Source organism: Osmerus eperlanus, chromosome 5 (assembly GCF_963692335.1).
Source record: "Osmerus eperlanus chromosome 5, fOsmEpe2.1, whole genome shotgun sequence".
NCBI classification, from domain to species: domain Eukaryota; kingdom Metazoa; phylum Chordata; class Actinopteri; order Osmeriformes; family Osmeridae; genus Osmerus; species Osmerus eperlanus.
The window spans coordinates 14,811,408-14,838,534 of NC_085022.1; the positions used below are offsets into that span (position 1 = coordinate 14,811,408).

General features: G+C 41.3%; 1 protein-coding gene across 3 annotated transcripts in view; it reads left to right on the forward strand.

Moving 5' to 3' along the window:
- Window positions 1–27,127, forward strand: part of tafa5a (TAFA chemokine like family member 5a) — a 67,521-nt gene that overhangs the window by 20,631 nt on the left and 19,763 nt on the right. For 2 of the 3 annotated variants that reach the window (XR_009930481.1, XM_062461877.1), the window contains exon 2: window positions 20,517–20,666. Coding sequence is in view for 1 of the 3 variants with exons in the window: in XM_062461877.1 (XP_062317861.1) it covers window positions 20,517–20,666 (150 nt within the window). In the remaining 2 variants the exon portion in view is untranslated. Of the gene's footprint in view, window positions 1–3,991; window positions 4,858–20,516; window positions 20,667–27,127 lie in introns of those variants that run through there. The other variant, XR_009930482.1, reaches the window with a different exon arrangement.

Sequence of the window (27,127 nt, forward strand, 5' to 3'; positions counted from 1 at the left end):
CATAATTGTCAATATATAGTAAAGCAGAGCTCTACAATAATAGGTCCAATAGTCTACATAGCTCTGCTTTACATTTACATTTAGTCATTTAGCAGACGCTCTTATCCAGAGCGACTTACAGTAAGTACAGGGACATTCCCCCCGAGGCAAGTAGGGTGAAGTGCCTTGCCCAAGGACACAACGTCATTTGGCAGAGCTGGGAATCGAACCGGTAACCTTCAGATTACTAGCCCGACTCCCTAACCGCTCAGCCACCTGACTCCCTGACTCCTGCTTTAGAAAAGTGCTCAAAGTAGTTTGCATGCAAGCATATTGAAATGCATTTGGTAGTTGAAAAATGAGTCAGGGTACATATGAATGTGCAAGGCAGAAAATACTTGTGACATTTGAAGGAGCCCGCACATTCCAATATGCCAGGAAATTTCCACGGCTACCACATGACTGGCATACCGCAGAGGGATTCGTCCTGCGTCTCGAACTCAATATGAGTAAAGAAAAATCCCCCATACACTTCAATCACCATGAAATGTATGTAAATATGTGAGCATATTTGCACACAATAAATTAGTAAAGGACCGTCTGGCGTAAAACTGGATTTTCTGAAATGAGCCACATGGCACCCTTTCGCTGAAATCATTCCACTAACCCACCAATGGGGAATTTTTGCAGCAGCCTAAGGCAGCTAATACAACACCGAAGATTAGAGTGCGTCTTTCTTTTCTTTCCCGTTTTTCTTTCTCCTCCTTTGTATCCCCAGGCTCTCCGCAATTAATTTAGTGGCGGTGTGAGATTCCCTCTGACTAATGGCGTTTAATTGGCATGTGGTTACCACCAGGAGGTCTCGGAGCAGGCTGAGAGAGCACACCTGCTGTACTGGAGAGAAACATGGCCGATTCCCGTTTCAATGATTCCCCTCCTTGCCATACCTACCCCTGTCTACTCCCTGCAGGCGTGTCAGAGCCTTTCTGGTCCTCCTCTTTCTCTGGGTCTGTAATGCGAGCTGATGGAGAAAACGTATGTGGTGTCACAGGCCGACTGTGACAGCAAGTGAGGTGCTGCTGTGAGTGATAGTCTGAGTGTGCGCGTCTGTTAATGGCAGAGAAGATGAATGAAGGCGAACTTGTGATGTACAGTTTGGTTTCAATGCAGATTGATCATTTTGTGACGTTGGTGTGGGTGCTGCTCGCATGCGGGTAGAATTGCCAGACCTAATTCGAACATAGCCTACTATTTCTGAATTTGGTGATTTACAAGGCTGTCACAGATGCCTCTCAGACTGTCTGTGTTTGTGTTAGTGTGTATGTGTGTGTGTGTGCTTGAGCGTGAGTGTGTATGTGAATGCACCTGTGCATTACATATGAGTCTTCAGCACCTGTCAAAAGCACAATTTACACATCACTGTTTGTTCTCTTTTTGGGACTTTTTTTTCTCTCATAAATAAATTATAGGTTGAACGCCTGCAACAGTAGCGTCCTATTTATGCCTTTGTGTGAGGTAGAAAATAACAAAAAATGCCTCCATACATAAGCATGACTCCCTCTGTCTTTCAAGGCGATTCCAACGTGGTTCCCAAGCACGGCGGTGACCTCCCTTGGCTCAGCAGCGCTTTTTAATAATCATACGTCCACTGGCCAGACCGCTAGCTATGCCCTACGTGGTATGCTTGGCACGCCGCAAAGCTCTTCATCAAATACATCAACCCACACACCCAGCCAGAGTTGGTGTCGATGACATCTCTGTGACATTTGAGTGTTCCTCCGCGTCACAGACCACCCATTAGTGCCCTTGGCGTCCTAAGGCAATGAATACATGAAGCGTGTATGACGATAAGATATGGCGGGGAGGACGAGGCTGAATATGTTAAGACTGGCGCTCGGTGCTGCTGCACCGGGATGGCACCGTGACGTTGACGACCTTGACAGCAGCATGGCGAGGCGATCAGACAAGGGAAGGGGGGAGTTGGTACTGTGCAATCTCCTCTTGTAATTTGCCATGGGAAGACGTGGGATGTTGCGATGACAACGCTACCTGAAGATGCCTGCTCTTCCTCCGTGTGTAACTATTTTTGGGTCAGAACTTGTTGTTTTATGTTTTTCTGATGATAGAACAAATGCATTACATGCTCTGGTAGTCATAGCTTGAGAGGTTTCTGTAATTATATCTTGACAAGGGTGTGTGACCATGTCGGGCAAAGTAGTTTATGCGTCTTTTCACACTGCAAGACATGTATATTAGTCACATATGGCAGCATGGTTTTAAGATGAAATTCTGTAGGATTTATTTTGTTTGTTGAAGTGGCCGGATGAAGTAGAAACAACTGTATTTTTTCTACCTCCTAACCAATGCAACTCCAGTTTAAATCAAGTACGTTCAACTAATATTTTAACGTTGGTCTGTTTTTTCCAACGAACCATAGGTGTCCAAACCTAATGTTCTACTGGAATGCCATAAGTTTGCTATATGTGTTAGGTAACTTCTGGGCTGTGTGTTAGCTCGCCTCGGGACTTCCAGACACTACCTGCCGTCTTAGAGATAAACAAAGGTCAGCCTGCAAGTTAACTTGGTTTGCCCTGTCAGAGATAGACAGACAGAGGACACAAATCAAGGTCCCAAGATGTCAATCAAACCCACTGGGACCACATATCAAGCTGCAGAGGCATGTGTGGAGTGTGATTACCACACTATCAGATCCATTACAGACAAGTGTGTGCATGCCTGTGTATGTGTGAGAAAGAGAGATAGAGTGAGAGAGAGAGAGAGAGAGAGAGAGAGAGAGAGAGAGAGAGAGAGAGAGAGAGAGAGAGAGAGAGAGAGAGAGAGAGAGAGAGAGAGAGAAGGCTCTAATGTGTAGACCCATATGTGTCTGTGTGTATCTGTGTGCTGTGTGCATGCAAATGTAATCACATTTCAGTGTGTGTGTGTGTGTGTATAAATGGAGGACAGTGGATAAACATGACAGGTGAGCTCCCTTGAATGCAAATGAATGATCTGTCCCTGTTTATGGTGACACTTGCAAAATGACAGGGAACTCCTGGAAACAAAAGTGTAGCGTATTTCTTATAGGGCTTGGCATAAGCGAAGCAAATACTGTGGTCTTGACCCTGACTATGACACACATTCCTGGTTTTGCTAATAGGACAACTCCTGTAGATTGATGTGTTCAATGTTTGAAGGGATGGTGTGCACACAAAGCTACAGCAAATACACATCTGAGTCATAACAGGATCAACATACATCATTGTAAAACATTTTCTGAAGTAATTAACGACCATTCTAAAAGCCTATTGGTCTGTGCAATACATGGTCCTGTTTCTATAGAAACACTGAAAAATTTACAGAGTAAATAAAACATTAAGTAATTATGGCATGGGCTATGCGCCCCATACAGTACTCTAGAATATGTCATGTTTCCTTATAAGATGCATTGAAATGCAATTAGATAGGCTCAGCTCTTCATTGCCTTACAGCTCTTTATGCTAGGTAGGCTTTACATTATGTAATAGTGTGGCTGTACAGTATGAATACAGAATTCTGATCAGGGTAGGTCCTTTGAAACTTCCTGATTGAACGTTGAAAGTTGCAGTGTGTATTCACAAAGGCACAAAATATGTGTCGTTCGCTCAATTAGGCAAATGGTTTTGATGTCGTTTCGAGAATAACAGTGGGCTATAGCTCGATCTCTTCTATCAGTCTGAAACTTAAAGGGATCCATGCACTTTGGAAGGCTGGAAAAAACGGTTGTGTATGACCAATAACCAATAGGATGATGCAAGAAATGAAATATTGGGGACATTTAAGGTTAACATTTCCATGGTTTGGATTGTGCAAGAGGTATTCTTAGACTGTAACTATAAAGTGCTGAATGTACCCTCGAGCCATGGACAGCCTGTGGAATAGCCCGTGGATGAGCGTTTTAAATGATGTGACGTCACGCAGCACGCTGAGTGAAAGTCGCTCGTGAGGCTGCGGCTTTTTATAAGAACAGGGGCAAACCCAGGAGGTATTGGTAGGCAAAGTACAGCTCTATGACAGCTCCGTTTTCTCCCCAAGCTCGTCATCAGTCATTTCCGAAGTTGCGAAAACGTTGATGAATTTGATCTAACTTGCAGGCTGCTCTTCGGGACAGTGAGTTCACATTTGATGCAGGTTTTCAACCGCCAATTGAGGGAATGTATGCGGACGTATTGTGACTGCGAAAGAGTCTAATGGATACCAGGGGCAGACAGTTCTAACTTGAGAGCGCAGCGAGGATGGAACTATCGGAAGCCCGCCAGTGCATAGTTGAGATACTTCGTTCGGAAAATATCGAAACAAATGTATTTTCACGGAATTGCAGTAAAGTGGTCCTGTGGCGCAACCGTCTTTTATAGGCATCTTGAACAGTGTGGCTCGCCGAGTCACTGCTGCGCTCCAAGATTTATCTGAGGTAGCCTATTTCTGGTGACAAGCAGGTGAATTTGAAGTGCCCATGAAAGAATTCCACTGTCCAAGTGAGGCGACATTCTTGAACTTCCTACACAATATATTGTTTTAAATTGTCTTCTGCCATTGAAATGATCGTATGAAATACATTTCTAATGGCTTGTGCTTATTTGGTGTTATATTTTACATTGACGCCCGAAAAGTAGCCTAAACGAAAGCAATTTCTATCGTGCTGATCTTTTATTTACTGTAACACTGCTCCATCGGAAACACATGGATTTGTCATTGGACTGCTGCTAAGGACCACGCGCTCCAGCGGGTGTTTTTGGACTTTCCTCGCGACGATGCACCTCCTCCGACTGGCGTGGGCTTTAACGGGAGCGGCAATCTGCTTTTTTGTCATCCTGCTCATTCACTCCCACGTCCTAAAAGAAGGTAATTCTTTAATCAGTGTATGTCTTGGGGAGTCATAACTTTACATGCTCCTCTCCTTATCGTTTGCATCGATAAAACGTTGAACAGTGGGCTATTTCATATTTCGATATTCAGACTAGACAACCTTGAATGAAAACAATCTTTTCGGTGTTTATACCTCCTCTGTCCTCACACAGTAGCCTATGCCGTAATCTGACACAATGATAGCCCAAAATATCCTAAAATATGTGTATCTCAACAGTATTTTATCACTATACAGAAGACTATGGTAGTTCTGGTTCTTTGAGCAGTGTGTGTGTGTGTGTGTGTGTGTGCGCGTGGGTGCATGCGTGCGTGCGTGTGCTCATGTATGTGTATTTTAGCGAGAGAGGCAGAGAGTGTAAGATATTTTTCGGGGGTTGGGGGTGTAATTGTGTCAGGAAAACGAGAATAGACAAAGCAGTCAAATGTTACATTATTTAGTTTCACATTCTTCAATAGATGGCACCAGAGTGTTACTGAAGGGCAATAGGAGGTCAATACTTGCCTTGAGTCTATCCAAAGGTTCTGTTGTACTGATGGGTTGATCCATGAATCGAGGTATATGCTGGGTTTTAATGCTATTTATTCTGTACTCACAGTTGGGATTTCTAATGCTTTTGGTTTGGAGCCCATATTGATGTACTTCACAATATGGAGACAACTTCAAGCTTGATTAAAACACCAGTTACACAATGGAAGATGGAATTCTATGGACAGCAAATCAAAGGAGAACAGTACGTACCAAAGGTACTGATGCATTTCATATCCTCTGCATTGCAAACAAATTGCATCAGCGCAAGACACCTGGTCATCCAGAAAGAAAGAAATTTAACTTGCAGTAACGGGGTCCAAATCTATTTTATATATGTAATCCATTACTGTCTGGTGGGCCAAACATGGAACAGTTTAAGCTTGCCTATGGGTCTTGAGTCCAGAGCATTGTGAGAGACACCTACAACAAAATGGAAGAACGGGTGAGGAAGTCTCGTGTCTATTTTTTCTGGCCTGTAGGGCTTTTTGTGGGTATTTAAGACTCCTGTCATAGTCTAATCCCCTACACTCCAAGTTCTGAAAGCATCTTGGAACCAAACGCAACCCAGAATGACCCATTGTTGAGGGATAATTGCTCCACCATGCCTGCCTTACATTTGGCAGAGATTAAGTTGTAGTGTGTAACTTGTGTCTCAAGATTAGGGGCATTTTCTTTATTTTAGAAGCTTTAGCAGTGTTGTTGATGGAGGTGAATGCATTGGATCTGTGTGTTGGGGGCTGTGTTTCATCAGGCACATGTGTCAGGTTCCCCATTTGACCAAAGCTGCATGTCACTATGTGGGTCATTTTATATTTCACTTGTGCTCTGATGATATGTCTAGTAAACACACACACACACACACACACACACACACAAAGACTGCAATTTATCACCTGCACTCAGTTACTTAACTTGAATTGTTTGAATGAGAGCCTTGTGGAGCTGGAATGCTCACTGCTTCGATCTTACTATGTTGACATCTCTGTCCCCTTCCTCGATTCGAAAAGTCAAATGAAGAGCAGAATTAAATGCCACCTTGAATCAAAAATGGAATCTAAAACAGGGTTATTTTGGACCTTTGAGGCCTTTGTGTATCACACAAATCCCATAAAATAAGGACAAAATTATATTTTGACTGGGCTCTCTTTGGTGTATACCAACCAGGCATATCCACAGGCGAGTTATGCACCTCCAAATACAGTAGCTAAGCATAATTAGCATACAACACTGTACACAATGTATAATTGGGGGTCACTTAACCCCAACAAGAGGAAATGTTCTGTTTATACATATTATCCCAATACTACCACAGACGTGTGGGCTTTACTGGACAGATACATTGACCTGGTTATGCAGCCCTCTGTGACATTGGGGAGGGTTGCAAAAGTCACCCATGCATAACTGTTCTACAGTGTATGTGGTTGCGGGGTTTTTCGGTTTACCTTGTAAATCAAGACTGATATGGGCTTTGTCTATGTTCCATGCTGGCCTCATCAGACAACAAAATTGGGGTACGAAATTGTGTGTGTGCATGCAAACCTTGGTGAGTTGTGTTTCATATGTTTGGCAGAGTGGGAAATAGGTCCTTTACAGTGTTTCAAAGGTGTGATGGTCAACATAACATATCAAAAACTGTATTCTGTATGCATATGCAATTTTACTGGGTGCCAAAAGACATTTTGTGTATTTGTTATCTCTTGAATAGAACCACAGTATTGAACTTCACATAGGGGCATTTGAATGAGGTCATGGAGAAGCCGATATTGGAGGTACGGAGTGTAACATTCAAATGTGACAGAACATGTAATCTCCATACTGCAGGGAGCATGCCGGTTTTAAACTGTATGAGCTCTCAATGCTGAAGTGACATAATGATAACACTTTACTCAAGCTTTGACAAGGCACTTCATCTTGTTGCATTGCAACCAGCCTGTCTTTACAGCAATCAAAAAAAAACTTTTGTCCCACTCTAACAACTCTGGCAACCAAAAGCCAGGAGTCAAGGACTGTACTGTATCAGAGCTTTTGTGGAGATCTGAAATGACCCTTCACGATGGCGTAGGAAAATGATCTTGCAAAAAATTGACAATTTAAGCGGCACCGCTCTCTGGGTTGCTGAAACACAAGTTGCTATCTTGGCATTCCTTTGTGGATGAATTTATTCCAATCCAATTATGCAGCTGCAGCCTTTTTTGTTGTTGCTCAGTTAATTTCTGTTTGTGTTTTCATGCTGTTGATTTTCTATCCCCTCGTCATGGATTTTTATTCAGATGCAGTATGTCTATAATTTCCATGAATATATGCTTGGCTTAATGGAGCATTAAGTATTAAAATGGTATCTTAAGGGGTATTTAGGTAAGCTATGTGTGTTACAGGAGACTGTACTCTGTACGTAAAAGGATGCTTTATCCTAGACAATAACTAATCCCAGACTAAAAGGCGTTTGTGATTATTGAAACTGAGATTGAAACTAGGACCTGTCTTTACAACCTGACTTGACTCTTAAAAATGAATAATTAATGGAACATGGCTGCTTTGTCATCCTACATTGAGAGGAGGAAAAAAACTAAATGTATGTTTATTTTCTTTCCTCTGCTTGCTCATATACGGTATATCAAGCAATTTAACAGATGTGACAAATGTGTCTTTTGATATCAAGAGGGTATACATTGTTCGCCCTTTGAATTGCTCAAAATTATCAGTAACTCAAAAGAAAATGGTCACAATACAAATACAGATGACATCCAACCTTTACTTTGAAACTTATAACAAAATAAAATGCTAATGATATAATATTTGTCTCCTGCCATGCAGTTATATTTTATTGGCATAGACACAGATTCAACTGATTTGCCCCGTAACAGCAGAGTACTGTAATTATGTGCTGGCCAATTGTAATCAAAGTTATATCTGATCTGCCTACTGGACTGTGTGAGACAGAAAAACAACCACCAGACATAATGTTAAGCTGCAGGGTATTTCAGAACACCACGTGATGACATTTGTTGGTATGTAAACTTTATGTTCCCCACATTAGTGTATTTAAGACTGTCTATTGAGATACACAAATTTGGGTATAAGATACAAGTTGAACTAAATAGCATCTGAATGTTTGGCTCCCGCTGTAAGAACATCAATGTTTGGTGGATAAATTCTTACTTTCAAAACCATTGTGGCTTTTACACTTTCACAGATTCTTTAACACATTGAGAGAGAGAGTCCTAGTTTTATATGACATTCTGTGATAATAGAGATTTTAACTATCGTAAGCGGAACAGTGATGATGGGTAATACACAGTGTCAAAATCTATTTAAATCTAATCATTATTTGCTTGTCTCGACTTGAAAGTGAAACGAGGGGACCTTCATTTGAGCCATGCCAATGCTACTCGATTCTTGCGCGATTGTTATTCTTATTTTCAATTTACAGGGAATTAAAAAAAAAAGTCAGTTAATGAATACCCCATATCATCAAATGTCACTTTCTCTTATTCCTCCAACCATGAATAAATTGCATGCCAGTTGCAATTGAACCCCTTCTGAAATGCAATTGGAAAAATATTGCGATTCAGGACATGGAACAACCCAAAAGCAATACAGCCACAGAACGCATTTCCTAATCTCTTGGCATAATTGAATCATATTTGATAATGAGAGGGCTTGGCCATCTGTAGGTTGTCTATTTGCACATTGATAAATAGGCTTTCTATTTGGTTTATGTGTTCTTATTGTGTTCCTACAAATATATGTGTTTCTGTTAGTTTTACTGTTATTTGCCAGGACATCTGCTTCAAAGAGGCAAACATAGAAACTTGTATTTCACAAAGCAATTACTGTGACAATTACTGTACGATTTACAGTGATTCCTATATAACGGATACATCTATTTTTCTATAAATGTGTTATTAGTTGATTTAGAATCTAAATGTTTTCACACAACAATACAAGACAGCACAAGCTCTCAGAGGAAGGACAACATTAGGATTTGTAATTTTTCCTCTTATTAAATTTCACTGCTGTATTGTCAGTGGCCATCCATTTTGAATCATCTCTTACCTTGAATCACCATGTCACTGCCTATGCTTCTCCAGAACAGACAGGTTTCTTCATAAATGTTGTTGAAGTAGATGTTGAGTGAACCAAATGCATAACAATAATAATATGCTAGTCATGGGTAGACAACAGTGACATTAGAAATTAAAGTTTGTGGCAGAGGGATGGCTTAACGTGAGCATTAATCTTGAGTGGTGTTGATATATTGGAATGTTGGCTCGTCGGCGCCATGATCAGGTCCCCTACACGGGGGTAGAAATGGAAAACTGTGGTCGGATAGTACTGTCCAGGGGATATTTGAACCTGCAACCAACAGTGAAATGCTCTAACCACAAAGCTATACCCACCACAAGACAGGTGTAGTCAAAGGAAATGAGCTTTGGATGGTCAGGGTGTGGAGAGCAGGAAGGTCCTTTGCAGAACATGAAACTGAGAGATTACAGTATCTAGAACTCAGTACTCAGGATTTGCGTCTGGGTTTTCAAACATGAGGCATTTGAAAATGAAGTACATGAATGTACACTTTTTCCAACGAGGTTGTACCTTCGGACTAACGCATTCTGTGTTCAAGCAACAAATACTTATGTCTTCTAATTATACTTGTCACACACCACTTAAGGTATATATTTTCTCTCGCTCTCTTTCTCTTTCCCTCCCTCTCTCTGTCTGTTCACTTCTCAGAATGACATTCATCAGAATATCTTGTTGATGACTCTAACGTAAACCAACAGACCACAGACCATGACAAAGGATTCACCTGCTTGGCATTCTATTCAAACAACATTTTACATACCTACAGTCTACAACCACGGGCAGCACCTTTCAGTTATGTTGCCATGGTGACTGGATGGTTTAAAGAAGTGCTGTGTTTCTATGTAACACGTTGATGAGTGTGCACCTGAGACCAGGGCCCTGTATTAGAGAAGAGTTTGTTGGTGCGAGGGGGAGTGGGATAAGCTTGAGTCTCTATTGTTGGGTTCTAAGTTTCTACTTTTTTTCTCCAGTTTTGCCCAAGTATTTAAAAATGGCTACTGTGTAAACATCAGTTTAAATTAAGCAAGCAGGTGCACATAATGAAGCTGCTCAGTGTCTTGATCAGTTGAATTTTCCAGCCTGAACATCTTTACAAGCAGCTTTAAAATGTACAAAGGAAGTTTGAAACTAGAACCATAATGAATGATACGAGTTAAAACACTTGCAGTTATACCTGTAGACAGTGTGTTGGTACTCTTGAGTGAGCAACTAGAATTTAGTTATACAAAACCTACACACAAAATAAATCTTACAAACAAGTTCCAGATAAAAATGTTTTGTAAAAAAATAAAGAATTCATTTTGTATTTTGAGTTCTCGCATTGCTCCGCAGGTGGTCTCAAATTTGGTGTTTGTTGGTTATTTTTTGTCTAGGCATTTTTTGACTGCTTACATCCTCCTATCGAGCTGTGACAATTTTCATGTGTTGTCTATTGAGACTAGAAAACAACAACTCATTTTATTACTGTGGTGCAAACCAGACGAAGGGATGAAGAACGACAAATGAACTGGAGGTAATGAGCAAGAAGCAGCAATGGATCAGTCCATAGAGAACCCACTTTCATTCTTCCCAGTTACCATGGGATACCCATTAGAGATCTTCTTCTTTGGTTCCCTCCACATAATCTAAATGCTGATAGAACGCCAACTACCGCAAATAACTACCTTTCTCTTAGGCTTTGACTAGTGCCATAACAGGTCTTTTCTTTTTCAGGCCCAGTATCCGATACGACAGACTTTAAAAACAGAAAAGCTCCCTTTGTGAAGTTTAGACACACCAAGAGGTTAAAGGGAAATTGGTGTGTATCGCTGGGTTCCCCTACGGGTGATTACCGTATGGGAGATTTCTATTCAGTTGCTGTTGAAGAATGGATTTTCGTGTAATGCCATGTTATTATTTCACCTGCTTTGTCAATGGCGGTGGACTCAGGAGGGGGAAAGTGCCTTAAGAACAAGAGCTGTAGAAGGTACAGTCAGTCCTTCTTGAGTTTTGTGGTTAGACTGGAGAGTGATCCAGGCTTTAGTGTTGAAGTGAAAAAACAAACAAAAACCCGGAAAAGAATTGATTTCCATAGTGTGGATCTGTCTTCTGTTGTTTCCAATGGCAAGTTGCCACACAGAAGAAACAAGGTTATGGTTTCAGGAAACAAGGTTATACTAAGGCACAGATTGTCTGTGGCCTCTGTTCTAACTGCCTGGTCAATGTGAATCTGCAGTGTGAATGTCACAGGTGTCATTGCTTTGCTCGTCAATATCCCTTCCGAACTTTTCTTCTCCGGGGTTCGATCTTGCGTCCTCTGACTCCCGCTCGTATCTGACCCCGTCTCAGATACACCGCTTTAGCTAGCGTGCTGAAGACCTGCCGATTCACGCATGTCTTCTATGGTTTACTGAGCACGTACAGAGTGCACCTTATGTAACTGGACGTGTATACTTTCCACGTTTTAGGTTGGATTAAACGCTGCTGGTATTTGATAAGTTGTTGACAGGCAAGCTTTGGGTTGGTTGACTTCAACCCTTTCTTGATAAATAGTCACTGTGTATTTTGATTCATTGCATTTTTTGTCATTTTAACCTTTAACCAGGCACACTCAAACTGTAGGGATGGGGGGGGGGGAAATCTTACGAGGAACAGTTGGACATTTTTCTGTCCTTGTCACACAGGCTTGTATTTATTCATAGAAAGACGCCTTTTTACCGCTGAAGTATCTGCTCTTGCTGCTATCTCAGCAAGAGCAGGCCACGCTGTAAGAGGAGGATGACAGGAAGGCGTGGAGGGGGCTGGGGAGTGGGGATTGCAGATGATAACCCTTATCAGACTAGCTTTCATTGGCCGTGTAAGCAGCGAGAGCACAAGCAATGAGATATATTAGCTTCCTTGTAGCCCTGGGGCTGCAGGATATCATAATACAGAGAGGGACCAGCACTGATTGGAGTGGTCTACGGTCATATCTTAATATGGGTTGTCAAACGCAATTACGAGCTTGGTTAAGGTTGAGGCAAGACGGACAGGCTTACTGTAGATTCTGATGGAATGACTTTGTCTGAGAGGAATTTATATCAGTGTCCCTTTCTCTCCCAGGGAAATAAAATAGTTTGGGCTGCTTTGGATACGTCTTTTGAAATTAAATTAAAATGTTTTTTGTAGGAAGGGGTTTTAATGTGATGTTTTTGCTTTTTGAATATTTGAAACAGTAAGTTTTGGATTGAGGGAAGCTACACTTTTAGGGTGCCGTCCCAGAAATACAGTGTCCTGTGCACAGGTGTGTTCAGATTACTGGACCCCTCTGTTGATGGGGCATGTTTAACTGTTCTCCAGACAACATAATTGATCTGATATGAAATGTGCAAACCGGCATCCAATGTGTATCTGGAACAGACACACACATGATGTGTTGACTTGGCTGTACTTTGGTAGTAGTAACAAGTAATATAATTTGAGACTACCATCCAGATGGCCTTTTTACAGTCAAGTCTGTGATCTGCCCACCAAAGCCCTGTAGATTTCAATATTTTATTTACTGAGAAAGAAAATGCACATCCACCGAACATCATGAATCAGTGCTCTTGATTTTGTCACAATCTGTTGTTAAGCAATGAATGTTCCCTCACATTGGTCCTGAATCTTCCATCATGATCTTGCCTTATTGATACAATAAGGCAAGATCAAGGCATTTGTATTATATAGTGTTCAGTGTACTGCACATGGTGCTTTTGCTGTACATTATGTCCTTGTGGTCAGCTCCTACAAGCAGACATTATGTGTGGAAATCAATAGCTGAGCTTTTCAATGTAGTGTTTGTATTATGCTGCAATGTTCAGGATTCCACCTAGGCTCAAGACATATTAGAGGGTGAACGTTATTAATCTATAAAAAACGTTATTAATCTATAAAAAACGCTGTTTACTTTCAAACATCGAACAGAATGCACTGTGTGTGTTTGCGTGTGTAGGAGTGTGTCCCTGTCAGTATGCATGCCTGCCCATATAATCCTACAGTCCCATTGACTGAAATGGGCAAAACAGAGAAATGTTGTTTCCTTGTACTGTGCACATTTGTGCAGCATGCTCCTGTGGGAGGTGTATCACTATCAGTGCAGGCTTTTGGCTGAGGTTAGGGGAAGAGGACGTCTGCCAAAATCATCTGGCACGAGGACAGATAACCAACAGACTCTCACCACAGGTCTACACTGCTCTCTCAGGGGTCACCACGGCAACTTCCTCCCTGAAGCCGTCCCCTTGCAATCACCACTGCCAGCGAGGACAGCAGTTTTATACGCTTTAGAGAACTACATTGACATTTATTAAGTGTTTTTTATATCACGGTAGTTCCCCACTTGTTTTTTTATGAATGCGGTTTTACTGTATGTCAGATTGTGTAGGTCATTCTTTATCTTCCTCAAATTTTATATAATCCTGTCTTCTTCCAGTTCTTTGCCTGAAACCTAAGCTAACTTTAGCTCACAAAGCTTTATATGGGTTCCAGGTTTTCACATGACAATTGACCGTAGACAAAACAAAAACTGCCACTTATACGTCACAGTGGAATATGCTCGCCCAGACTCCATTTTACTGTACATGGTGGAGATTTTGCAGCTCTTCTGGAAGGCAAGACTATCCTCCGACAGTTAAGAGGCCTTTTCATGCTGACACTTCTCCGCTGAGCTTTTGAAATTCTTGTCATTGTCAGGGGCAAAAGCCTCTTTGGATGACACAGTTGTCAGTTTGAAGTCCAGAAACATGACATGCTAACTGAAGTCTAGGACATTACCACATGTCACTGGCGAGTTCATTGTCATTTGTGTCTTGGCGAACTTCACTGACGACACATTGTTTGTGTATTCAATGTCATCGCCATTGTCCATCACGACTTTGGGGTACTTAGCACAGTCTCTGTGTTATCACAAAAAGACGTCCATGTGGATTAGTGTCTGTTTGATAAGCTATGTTGCTGAGGATTATTTTCTCTCTCAAAACAATAAGGTCCTTCAGATGTACTTCATTCCACTGAAGAAAAAAAAAAATGGCCAATCGCTAAGAGTCAGCAACTGACAGTTTCTTTTTTAAGTTTTTTAAGTAGAGAACTGTGTTGTATCTTACTTAAAGCTACTATATTAGCTAGAAATAGAGTACACAACATATTATTGCTTTGCTTATCATAATATTTTCACTTTTCACAAGAGTTTCCTGAAAGCCAATACTGTACATGTACAGCAGAATATCAAGTTTACATCTTTCTATGTCAAGAGGGGAGGTAAATCTACTAGTAAGCTATTCCAAAAACTTTATAGTACGGTAAACATGGATATCTTTTGCTTTCTAAAATGCAGCCAGACAAAGGTTTCTTATAAAGTTTATATATATATATATTTATAGTTTATTTTTATTTTTGTAAGGGTCTGTAATAATCTAATTTGACAAGCACTCAGAAATCCTCTCACTACTTTGGTACTGTGGTGATATTTATTCCAACCCAGAGTTATTTTGATAACCGGTACCAGTGCACCTAGAATAGAAACCTTCATGTGGCTTGAAGCGCAGAACGTGATGATAATGAGGGGGTTGGAGTAAGGTAGGAGGAGACCGAATAGTGACAGAAGGCTAAAGGAAGATGGAAGTCAGGGTTTAGAGACTAGGTGAAAATAAAAATATATAAAAAGATGTTGTGAGGAGGGGAAAACATAGAAGTCAATGATGAAGACAATAACTGAGTTAAGGATGACATAAATATGAGGACAGAGAGACAGAGCGAGAAAGAGAGGAGGGAGGGGGTGGAGAGAGAGAGGATGTGTTTTTACCATACAGCTGAGCCAAGACACGCTGGGCTGAATGGAGAGATGAATGAATGAGGGGCGAGAGGAGAGAGATTAAAGCTCAGGGAGTTGGGAAGTCTGCATTCAGTTACTGCAGTGACCGAAGATACCCTCTCGCATGCTGATGAAGTTCCATGAATGGGACTATGCTTTCTTCCCTCTCCGATATCTAGCAGGCCTCTACAATTATGGCCTATACGCACTCAGAACGAGTAGGTTCTTGCTTTGTTTAAGGAGAAGGGTTACCCTGGGTTCAAGGGGGAGGGGGTTGTACTGGTAAATTAAGCCCCATTTTATGGTCACTGCAATGTAAGGCCTTCTAGCCTTTCATTTTAGTTGGATCTGATGCTTAACTGTTGACCAACTCAACTTATCATTGTCTTAATATTGACTTTCGCAGATTCTATGACTTTGTGAATCTGACAGCGTTTTTCCTTTTGCAGCTTTAGCCTCACCAACAAAATGGCGGGGTCAGGCTTTAATCTGATATCAGAAACAACAGAGACACCATCTCAGGTTTCTCAAGAGCTACATAAACAAGTACACAGCTATTTGGGATCCTTAAGTATTCTGCTTTTGAGCTGACACATAAAAGCATAATTTTTCCCATTCAATATGTGCAGTAGCCCAAATAAATTAGGATAACTGTCATAAGAAACCAAAATTAAATACATGAAATGAGCTGCTGCAGTATTAGAAATTATGATCATGCATGTCACTTATCTAATGTCCTGCTGTTTTCACGATCGCGTACTGTAGTTATGGATACTGTATATACAGTAAAAACTGTAAAGAGACTGTTACCAGTTGCTTCTCTCTGAAGGGAAGGAGAAAGGAGAACTCCATAAAATGGAATGCTACTGTGCCATCGTAAAACATTGTGAATATATTTTGATATCATATTTCTTTTGGAAAATCCAAATATGATAAAAAGATAAGTTCATGTAGTTTGAAAAAAAAAACAACAACATTGGTTAAAATTAGAAACAGATTAATGTAATTAGAACCTGAAGAAATAAAGTGAATGCGTGTTCCATTGCCGGCATTCATAAAAAAAGTCTTAATAAGACAGTAGATGCAGGTGTTCAAAGATGCATTGACCGAACACATTGGCAAGGCCATTAAGACTGCAGGACAAAAAACAAGAACAAAAAACTTTTGAGGCTTACATGATAAGAAGTGAGTGAGACGAGAGCGAGAGAATCAAATCACCTCTTGAAAATCTTCCAATAATCACTGAAGCGCTTGAGCAAGTCAGCTGCCTGAAATAGATTGGATTGAAAGTACTTTCAGTTTTATGATGAGAACGGTTGCAACAAGGGGTCGTCTGGAGAATGTTCTAGACTTTCTTTGGTAGTTCTGGCTGAGATGTAATATTTCTTCACCGTTGTAAAATATTGGCTGAAGTATAACGCATCATAAACAGCTCAGATACGGGAAGAGGCAAACTAAGATTGGTATTCTGGATGAGCACCAATGAACACCAACAGGAAGTTTTATCTGTTGGGATTTAGGATTTATTGCTGTATTACTTTGTTTATGACATTATGCAGCACTGTGGGTATAGGTGCAGGAAACAGACTAACTCCCAATAGGCCGGGCTTATCATTGAACCTGTGAAAATTAGACAAAATATGCCCGAATAATACAAACAAACAAAAAACTTCTTACCAACATGCATGTGAAGTGAAGTAGCTGTATGATAAGAACTGAACAACAATTGAAGAGACTTCACAAAAGCCAGACGAGGCTCATCAGAAGCGTCATTTCTTAAGCCCTGGAATTAGAAATTGCACACCACAAAACCTTTAAGGTTCTTGTAAAGAGATGAGGCAGACATGGTTATTCACTCTGCAGAATACAGCGTTGGAACCTTTTCTCTTTGCATGTGCTTAGGGTGCTATTAGCGTATATCTGTTCATTGTGAACTTAATTAAAGTATGTTCTAATCAATGCAGGCTGAACATAAACTATAGGCAACTACTAATAATGATTTCGTCAGCTGTTCATTAATAGTTAACATTTTTCAGCTTTCAGAAATGAAAGCTAAAAACTTGTCTTTCTTACCAATTTGTAACTAACTTAACTCTTGAGTTAGAACCTCGAAATTGGGTCCAGTTATCACGTACCCCAATAGGTCATGCTCATTGGTCAAAATGTGCATTTCTGCAAAAATCCAACTGCTTTCTAAGCAGAGGGAATCCTCTCAGATGCAAGCCTCCTGCGAAACTAATAGATAGAGAGGCTGCTTTGAAACACATTGTTATTTCGTTGCCAAGGGCTCTATTTCGGCAGGCAAAAATAGGAGCCCACGCACCATAACATTTCCACAGACAGGTTACAGCATTTCTGTAGGCTACTGTACTTTTAGGTTTAGGTCTGGGAATCAATCCAAATGAGTGTGAAATTTAAGCAGAGCAGGGAAAGCACATAAACGGAGAAGAAACACTCAACAGAGATGTCAATAATCATATTGATTACTTTAGCACAGTAGCGACCTCTAATCCGTCTCTATCTCAAGCTTTGATGGAACGTTTATTTCGCCCCAACTAAAGCCGTCTCCACATACGTCTCAATCTACTCATCATTAATGTGACATCTCAATTTTACGGTGGCATAATATACATTTATGGTTAGACTCTGGGCTTTTCTGCTAACCCCATATATTACCTATCTGCTACCCCCATATATTACATATAGTACGGGTATACCCGTAGAGCAGCAGAAAGATATGAGGAATGCAAACGTTTACATATGATCGGTCATCTGATTGGCATTAACGCTGTATAACTCAAGACAACTAAGCCTTGTCCATTAATTGTATTTGGCGGGATATATATGTAGGATATAGTTATCCCTTACTTATCAGTGTGGGAAATAGTTGAAATGCATGAGAAATACAAGGTGTTGCGTGAGAAATGACTGGAATGCGTGATACTTCAGAGCCCTGGTCATCAGGGTTTCTTGCTCTTCTGTGTGGACCAACGTCAAAGAACGGAAGATGCTAACGTGCAAACGGTCATGCCTTAGGCATGAATGATGGAGATATGGTCTACTGTTCCTTTCAGGTAGCGAATAATTTAGGCTACGTGTGGATCGCATATCGTGCTGCATGTCTAACATTGCGTAGCAGGGTTGAAATGGATTGTGTAACCTCCTGTCTTTCCCGTGGAGTGCCCTGAGGCATGTAGCCAACGTAGCGCTAACAAACATAGTGGCACATTGGTCTATTGTCAGTCTATTATAATAGCAGTGAAATGTGACAGAGATTCCTTCAAATGTCATTACCTTAAGTTATTATATTTTCAAATGTAATGACATCACAGTGACAGTTTTGTATGGAATAATGGCTTTGGAATAGTCAAGTGTTAAATTGCAGGCTACTTATCAGCTGCTTCTGTTTAACACAAAGTAATTAGCCAACAGCCTTGTTGTAAGGGAGTTGTACCGAACACATCCTTACATTGTAACAAGTTTCGACTGAGCTGCAAACATTAGAATCCTGAACTCAGAAACGCAAGAGTGGCTGGAAGCCAAACCAATTAAAGTCCTTGTTAGTAATTTCAAGAATATGAGATATGTGTCTGTGCATGCAAGTGCGTGTAACCTCCAAAGCAAGGCCAGGAGAGAGATGGTGTTTAGAAGGAGTCGGATGAAAAGTATGTGTAGGATGGAGAAACCTGTTCCACATTCTGTTCCTGCTGCGAGAGATTGCCCATCATATATCTACAGTATGTGAACACAGTCGATATCTCAAAAGATTTGCATTGGAATGTAAGTGGTTTTCTGGAAATGTTATGAGCTTATTGTGTGTGTGTGTTAGGGAGAGAGAGAGAGAGAGATAGAGAGTAAGAGAGAGAGAGAGAGTTTGTGTGTAGGTCTTTCATAGGGTCTTTCTGGGGGACTGAACAAATAGCTTATATACGACAATATCAGGATCAAAACAAGTAGTGTTTCCATATTTGAAGGCAGAAACTGGGAAAATGGCAAATGTGCTGTGTTCGTCACCAGAGCTCCTCTGCTGCACAGTAGCAGGGCCTTTAACATGTTGTATGCAGATTAATTAAAACCCCTAAGGCCGCATCAAAGACTTGAGTCTCCCTTCGGATTTATAGGGGATAAGTCAGTAGGTATTATTTTAATGAGGAGTCTAAGGCTCACACACACACACACACAAACAAACACACACATTTCGTGAGACCTGTTTTCCAAACATAGCACCAGAAACCATGCACCATAAATGCACCAGCACTCACAGAGAAAGCAGATCCACATATATTTCTTTGCAGTCCCTTTGTGAATTCCTAGCATCTTAAAAATGGAAGTACAAGAGTGGCACCAGGGAGAAGACTTGTTGTGTCTCGTGATCCCTGGTCACACTGGGCGGGCACCCTGTGACTAGGGACATGAACACTACTTTATAATCACTGTCCTGACAGAGCACCATTACTTCAGATGTATCCCCGTAGTAAACTTAATTAACTCTCCCAGAACCTCTGCACTGTGACTTGGGGCCAGATTAAATCACTGTGTGTGTGTGTGTGTGAGACAGATATATATATATATATAAAGAGAGAGAGAGAGAGAGAGAGAGAGAGAGAGAGAGAGAGAGAGAGAGGAAGAGGAAAATAGATAAATAAAAGAAAAGGGATGGAATGAGAGTCAAAGAGAGGGATAAAAAGAGAGAAAAATTGTAATAGAGAGGAATGGAAAGAGAATGTGAGAGAGCAAGGGAGAAAGAGAGATGGAGAGAGAGAGTGTGTGTGTGTCACAGATTAAAAACCCTGGCCATGATAGACTACTTCCTCCCTGTGGAGAAGGCCCAGGGCTACTTCACTCACACAGGTTAATCTACAATCAGGTGATGGGTCAAAAGGTTTTGAGGATTTAGATACATCTACAGACTGTCCAGGCCCCAGATACAACAGTGTTCAATCCCAAGCAGTGCCAAAGAAAAATAAGACAAGTTGCACTGTTGTACACACCGTTACACAGTTATGCACTGTAGGTTTCACCAGGGTTTATTTAAAACAAAAAACGTGAAATAATCTGACCTAGATCCGTTGATCATCATCTGCGCAATGTCTAAACGAGCGCCATTTCCCCTCTCTAGTTCCACCTCAGCCAAGTGGCACATCAGCTTCCTTTGCCATCTCCGCCTCGTTATCTCGGTCTGACATCACTGCTCCTTCCTCTTTCCGCCTGTAGGTCAGCTGGCTGCAGGAACGTGCGAGATCGTCACTCTGGACCGCGACAGCAGTCAGCCACGGAGGACCATCGCGCGACAGACGGCGAGGTGTGCCTGCAAGAAAGGCCAGATTGCCGGAACCACGAGAGCCAGACCAGCCTGCGTGGACGGTAAGTGCCAAGATAGCCCACCTCCCCTCTCTGATTTTGGTGGCTGCAAAGGTGTACTAACTGAGAGAGAGAGAGAGAGGCAGATAGAGAGCTTGAGGAAAGGATGGCGGAGAGAGACTCCTAAGCTCTTCCCTCTCTCTCTTCGGGGACACCCGTCTCTGCATCCTCCTGAGCCTGTTCTGATCTCATCCCGATTACTCCCGGTTAGCTCCGTTATGTTGATTAAAGGGATCTCGCGTGGGAACCGAATGTTATGTTGTGTTTCATCACCTGCTCTCTGGGGACCTGCAGAGACCTCTGAGAGCCTGCAACAGGCAGTCAGAACTTTGCTTCGGCATTGTGTTGGATGTTGTTGATTGCCATGACCTGTCTGTCAGAGCTCAGAGGTTCCCAACTTTCACTCAGACACTACTTTCGTTACATTGGCTACCCTGAGACGCAATAACATGACAGGATGGCTTGTAGGTATCGGAACTTGCAGAATGATGCTGTTCCTACATATTGGTGACCTTTACTCAACTAGTGTGTGTCGCATCTTGAAGGCTTGGCATTTATGTCAGGTCATATCTTCGCTAGTATACTCTCCTTCTTTTGTCATTCAGTCCATAAATAAAACACAGCCAGCCTCTGAGCAGTGTTGTAGTGTATCTGGGTGGAATGACAAGTTCAATTTCAATCATTTTGGAATACTCTTCTTCTCGAACTCTTCTAAGGATTCATCTTAAGGTGTTCCTGGTGTTATTGCTGCATTCTTTACCTAACTCAGCTTCCGTTGTCCTCTACGCCGATGTCTTATCTTCCTAGGAGGTCACAAGTGTAGCAGGATAATCCATAGATCCTAAATCCATATATCTATCACAAATAAATCTCCTTGCATTAGCCAAACTGCAACCACAACCAGAAATCAGTCAAACTTTGTGTGTCATCGTCTTTGTCTTGTCGGAGTTTAGATAATGTCCACAAAGACACAATCAAAGTGGGGATTGCGTTTGTGCCTTTGTGGAAATGTTTCTGTGTAAAGACTGCACCTGTGACTTTGATCTCTTTGCAAGACCCTCAAGGCCCGTATTAATCACACAAGGAGCAGCTGTCTTTTGCCATCTCGCATTTTCCTCAAAGAGACAACGGATGGACGGGAAAATAAATCTCACAGCTCCTACATTGTGGAAGAGACTTACACGTAATCAATGAGGAAATTCAGTTTGCAAACATTGTCGTGTCAGATGTTGCTTGATTACAGGCAACTCGTGTCTAGTTTAGGCACCTGGAATGTCTGTCTTTCCCTGATGTGACTACTTCAATTAGAGAATATTTAGAAATGAAGAAGAAAAAAACATGTTTTCTTTTTTTTTGTGAGACCTGTAAGTTCACCACCTGCTAGATCACTGTATTATGAGACAGAACACTGTTTTTTCATAAAACTCTTACTGGAGGACACGAGATTACCATGCTGTGACATTGCTGATGACTCATTCCAAGTGATTGCGGATGTCTCTCAGAGGGCAGAGTGGTTTATGCTAAGATGTAATTTCTACGGTTTTATATCTATCCTCATGGCTGTTTTTATTCCCCAAGAGACCAATATCACTGACAGGACAATATCATTTTTCAGTATACTTGAATAGAATTTTCCAGCCAGTTGTAGAATGTCCCTTATGGAGGTATAGAGGACCATTAACCTGTCTGAAAGCAAAGTCTAAGGATATTCAGACTGGAATCATCTGAAGCCCTTAACAGTAAACCATAAACACTGTTTTTGGTCACTGCCTGCTGTTATACAATATCATTGACAAATACTGTCCTTGGTGTCGTTTATTTAATGTGTGTAGCCAACTGCCATGTTGTATGTTCTAGAGATGCCAGATAAAAAGGGAGAGAGGGAGTCAAAGCGGATGCGATGGGGTTTAGAAATAGCTGTTGCCTAGGATTTGGGGCTAGGTCTCTTGGGTACATGTACATACCTGGGTTCGGATGTAGACTCTTCCAGAAGCCAGGGCTGCGGTCTTAAACTCTCTCCTTGAAGTTGACATAGCAATTAAGTCAGGATATGTCTGCCATGGCAACAGTCAAGTTTTAAATTCTGATCTAACTAACCTTGTCTCCCTGTATCCCTTGATAATCTGCAGAATTGTTTTTGATATTTTCCTGTTCTAAGAATGAATGAACTTTACTGACACAAGGTCAACATTGTAAATTGTAACTTGAAAATAATACAATGTCAGTATCCCCAAAATGACAAAAGTAAATTAAGATTGTGAACGAAAACCTAATGAATAACATATACAAATGTGTGAAATAACTTCCTTAAAATGTACGTACAGAACAACAAAAACACAAAAACCAAACCTGGCTCCTACATATACAAAGTAAGTAATAAATTAAACCCATTTTCTTGCGTGGAAATATAAAGTTATCAACCAAATGCTATGAACCATATGCCTTGCCCATGACAATATTCATCCGCATTAGTTGGTATTATGACAAACGGATAGTCTTTGCTCAATCATCAGTCAACTTTTCATTCATACTGTAGATCGGCCAGACTATCTAAACTTTTCTAAAACTTATAATCTAGATGAGGAGGTTCGGATAAGGAGTAACAAGATTAGGAAAGACTGGAGAAGATGAATACCTGGAGCCTCGAGTAACTGGTGATACTGGGCAGAGTTATTTTGGAGAAAGAATCAATCATCCACCTGACAAGCAGAAATGGAACCTCCCTAGAAGAGGTAGTAGACTGCTGGGGAGCTGAATGGAGACCCTGCAGCTGAACAATTCTTTCTGAAGAAGCATCACTGGTCATTGCAGGGCCTGCAGTAGATGAGTTCCAAATCCAGGAGGTGGTTTTCTCCATCGAGCTGCCTTGCTAGACGAGAAAACGGTCTGTTCTTCCTCGAACCCAGCTTTAGCTATCACGAGTGCTAAATTTCAAAACACCAAAAGTTATTCACTTGATAGGAATAGGAGCGGGGGAATAGAAAAGAGAAAACGGCTCACATTACTGTAGAGTAGTAGGTACTGTACAGTGTTACCCTGTGGCCTGACTCGACCAAAATATATGTATTCATTCTGGGATACCACCATCTGTCATAATATCTTAGTATGCTTTGAATTAGCAGGTACTGGGGTACAGTAGTAACTGTTGAAGGAATTTTCTTTTTGAGGTGGTCCTTGACAAACAAACAAACAAACAAACAAAATCCAATGACACAGGTTCCCCAACTCAGGGATAGGCTTTGATCCTCTTATATATCCTTTTATTGTCAAATTGTCCTTTTCAATTCAGCTTATAAGGTACATCTATAGATCATGTCCATGGGTTCACATCCATTATGGTACAGTAGAAACGCAGCAGCATCTATGGGATTCTAGCTTTGCCACTTGCTTTTGAAATGGTTTCAAGAATGTACTCAGTCGTATCTGCATCCCGCTGTACCTTGTGTAATTTCCCATCTCCATCTCTTCATTCTTCTGGATGCCTCAGGGGAGACACTTTCACACTTGCGCCTCTTTTCCGGTGGAATCCACCACATTGATGAATGATGTGATTACGAAATGGTTTCCTCTTTTAAGGAACCATGTTCTTCAAATGCAGGATGTGTCCTGTGGATTTGTGCACTGCGTCAATTAATCAGAAAACACAGTGATGAAGCATTTGCAGGTGTTCAGATTCTCTTCGTATCGTTGAGATGCAAGATGATTCACATGTTCTGTAACAAATAGACCTGTGTAGTTAATGATGTATACCCCCGGAGAGGGGTTCTACTGCGTTAAAGAGTTGTCACTAAAATATTTTTCTTGTTTGGCATGCCCCCATTCTAGAATAAACATGGTTTTAGCACTGTACCAGTCAGTTTTATTCATCTTTTAATCTCTTCACCAGTGATTACAGATGAATAGCTCATGCCGTCAACATCTGTTAGCAAGCATTTCTTCTGTACTTTTTTTAATAGAAAATATTCCCATCAAATGAATTCCCTCGACTGCAATGCATATTTGCTCAAATATGCATAAATGCACAAATGCACAAAACTGATAGCATATTTAGCTCGCAGACAAACATGTTGCGCTGTTAAGAAATGCAGTCATTTAATGCATTTGTTTTTGATAGTGCAATCAATTCAAAGGTACATTTAAAATCACACTGGGTCTAGAAGGTGAGTGCCTGCAAGACAACAGTATGGCGAGGCAAGCCAATCTCCCAGTTTCTACAGCATCTTTGAAAATTGCTGTTCGAAATGTAATAATGAAGGAATCATAGATGCAGAGTATGATATGGTTCTAGTACTGCAAGCAATCACAGTAGCGCATATAAGAGCTATCACTGTTGGAAAATAGATTGAGATGATAGCAGTAGCAATCAGTAACTGATAAAGGCATTACAAGTGTGAGTATGCCAGTGCATCGGAACGCACTGCATCACTCCCACATGCATACACACAGAAACACACACACACACACGGGAGTATTGCTGTCATTTGTCATAGTGACATGTTTTTTCAGGTCATTTAGCAATCTTTGGCGATAATCTTCAGAAGTGCTTTGAAACGTACAAGGGAGACGAGTGAGTTGTAATGACTCGTTGGAACACCCAGATGAGAGCCAGGGATATGGCCGGACAAGAAGAAGGATTTGATAAGCTTATCCTTTTGTTTAACAAGAGACTGTAGGCCTTGCTCCTTTCACACCATAATTATTAGATTGTACAAAAGACTCCCCCACCACACACATACACACACACACACTCTTTCTCTTATATTCTGAAAATTTTAAGAAATAATTTGGAAGAGTGTGGAAATGGAATGCTAAATTTGAGGCATGACTGTCATGTACAGGATTCTGTCGAGCTCACAGCAATGGTGCCCTTACTGCATCACCTCATTACTATCCAAAATACAGTGAGGAATTAGGTGAAGAGGGACAGACAGGCCGTTGTCCTTGAAAATACTGCAGATAACAGCAGTAAAACATGATGTGTAGCCTTGGTCCACTTAGTGCAGGAGGACATTCATCATTATCCCACACGATACCCATTGTGGGTCTGAGCCGTGTGAAGAAGCAATGGCAAAAAGAAGTGCACATCCTTCCACTTTGTCACTCCGGGCAATTTTCATAAGAGGCTGTTCATGGGATATATTTGGTTGTGTGTGTGTGTGTATAGGTATGAGGGAAGAGAGGGACCAAGGGAGAGAGAGAGAGAGAGAGAGAGAGAGAGAGAGAGAGAGAGAGAGAGAGAGAGAGAGAGAAAGAGAGAGAGAGAGAGAGAGAGAGAGAGAGAGAAAGAGAAAGAGAGAGAGAGAGAGAGAGAGAGAGAGAGAGAGAGAGAGAGAGAGAGAGAGAGAGAGAGAGAGAGAGAGAGAGAATGTGTTTCATTACTGTGGCAACAACAAGCCCATACGGCTAAAAGGAACAAGTGAAGAATGGCAAAAAGGCAAATGATTATTGATGACAACTTGGTGCAGCACTCGGATGAGTGATGTGTGAGTTAATATGTAGTGGGGAGGCACAGAGGATTGTTCTCCCCCTGTGCCATGGATTCCCAGTGAGGGTTCTCAAAGAGAGTCGCTTCATCAACAAGAATCTCATGAGCTAAGAGCTGGGAACAGCCGCCAAAATGCTTCCTCCCCACACCATTATCATTACACTGATGAGCGGCTCTTCTTAGCATGAGTAATCGCCCCGACGGAGGAAACAACAAATATTCAATCAATCATCCCAAATTTCAATTTTTCTCACATTAATAGTTTTTTATCTATTGTAACAAGGATTGTTCATGTTGATTAATGTGAAGTCTTCGTAATTCTTCGGCAGAACAACAATGGGTCAGTTAATGATGGTTGAAAGTTGAGCTGCTCAACTACTTAGTATCTAGATTTGTTGGCAGAGTGATGTGAACAACTTTCAATGATCCTCCTTCAGAGGAACCCGGTTGTCCTGAACTCAGGGAAACTCCACCTAGTTTAAACCTCGGAGACCGGTGAAGTCACGAGATATAAAAAATAAAAAAAGTTGCCCGTCTGAAATAGAGATATTTGTTTGTGCACGCTTGCAGCCGGCGAAGCTTTCAAATTGCTTTAAATTTGTCTTGGGAACAGGGAACCAGAAGAATAATACACCTGCCAGACAAAGTCAGCTTCAGGCTGTGACAGTTTGTGCCATCCATTGTTACCCAAATGCCAATGGGACCTAGTGGCGAGACTTTCCCCACCTCAGTGTAATAAAAGAGAGCACTGAGAAGGATGGTTGTTTTGGCATTCAGAGCAATCAACCTTCAGGTGAGTTGGACCCCCTTCCCTCAGTTGTCTCCACTACAGTGGAAATTGATTGGCTCATTTTGTTTGGTAGAAGAAGGGAGTATTCCCCAAACCTGCTCCCTCCAATGACAAATGGACTATTGATTTGATGTTTACCATGGGCTGAAATGGTATATGAATTAGGAAATGATTACATTTGTACATTTG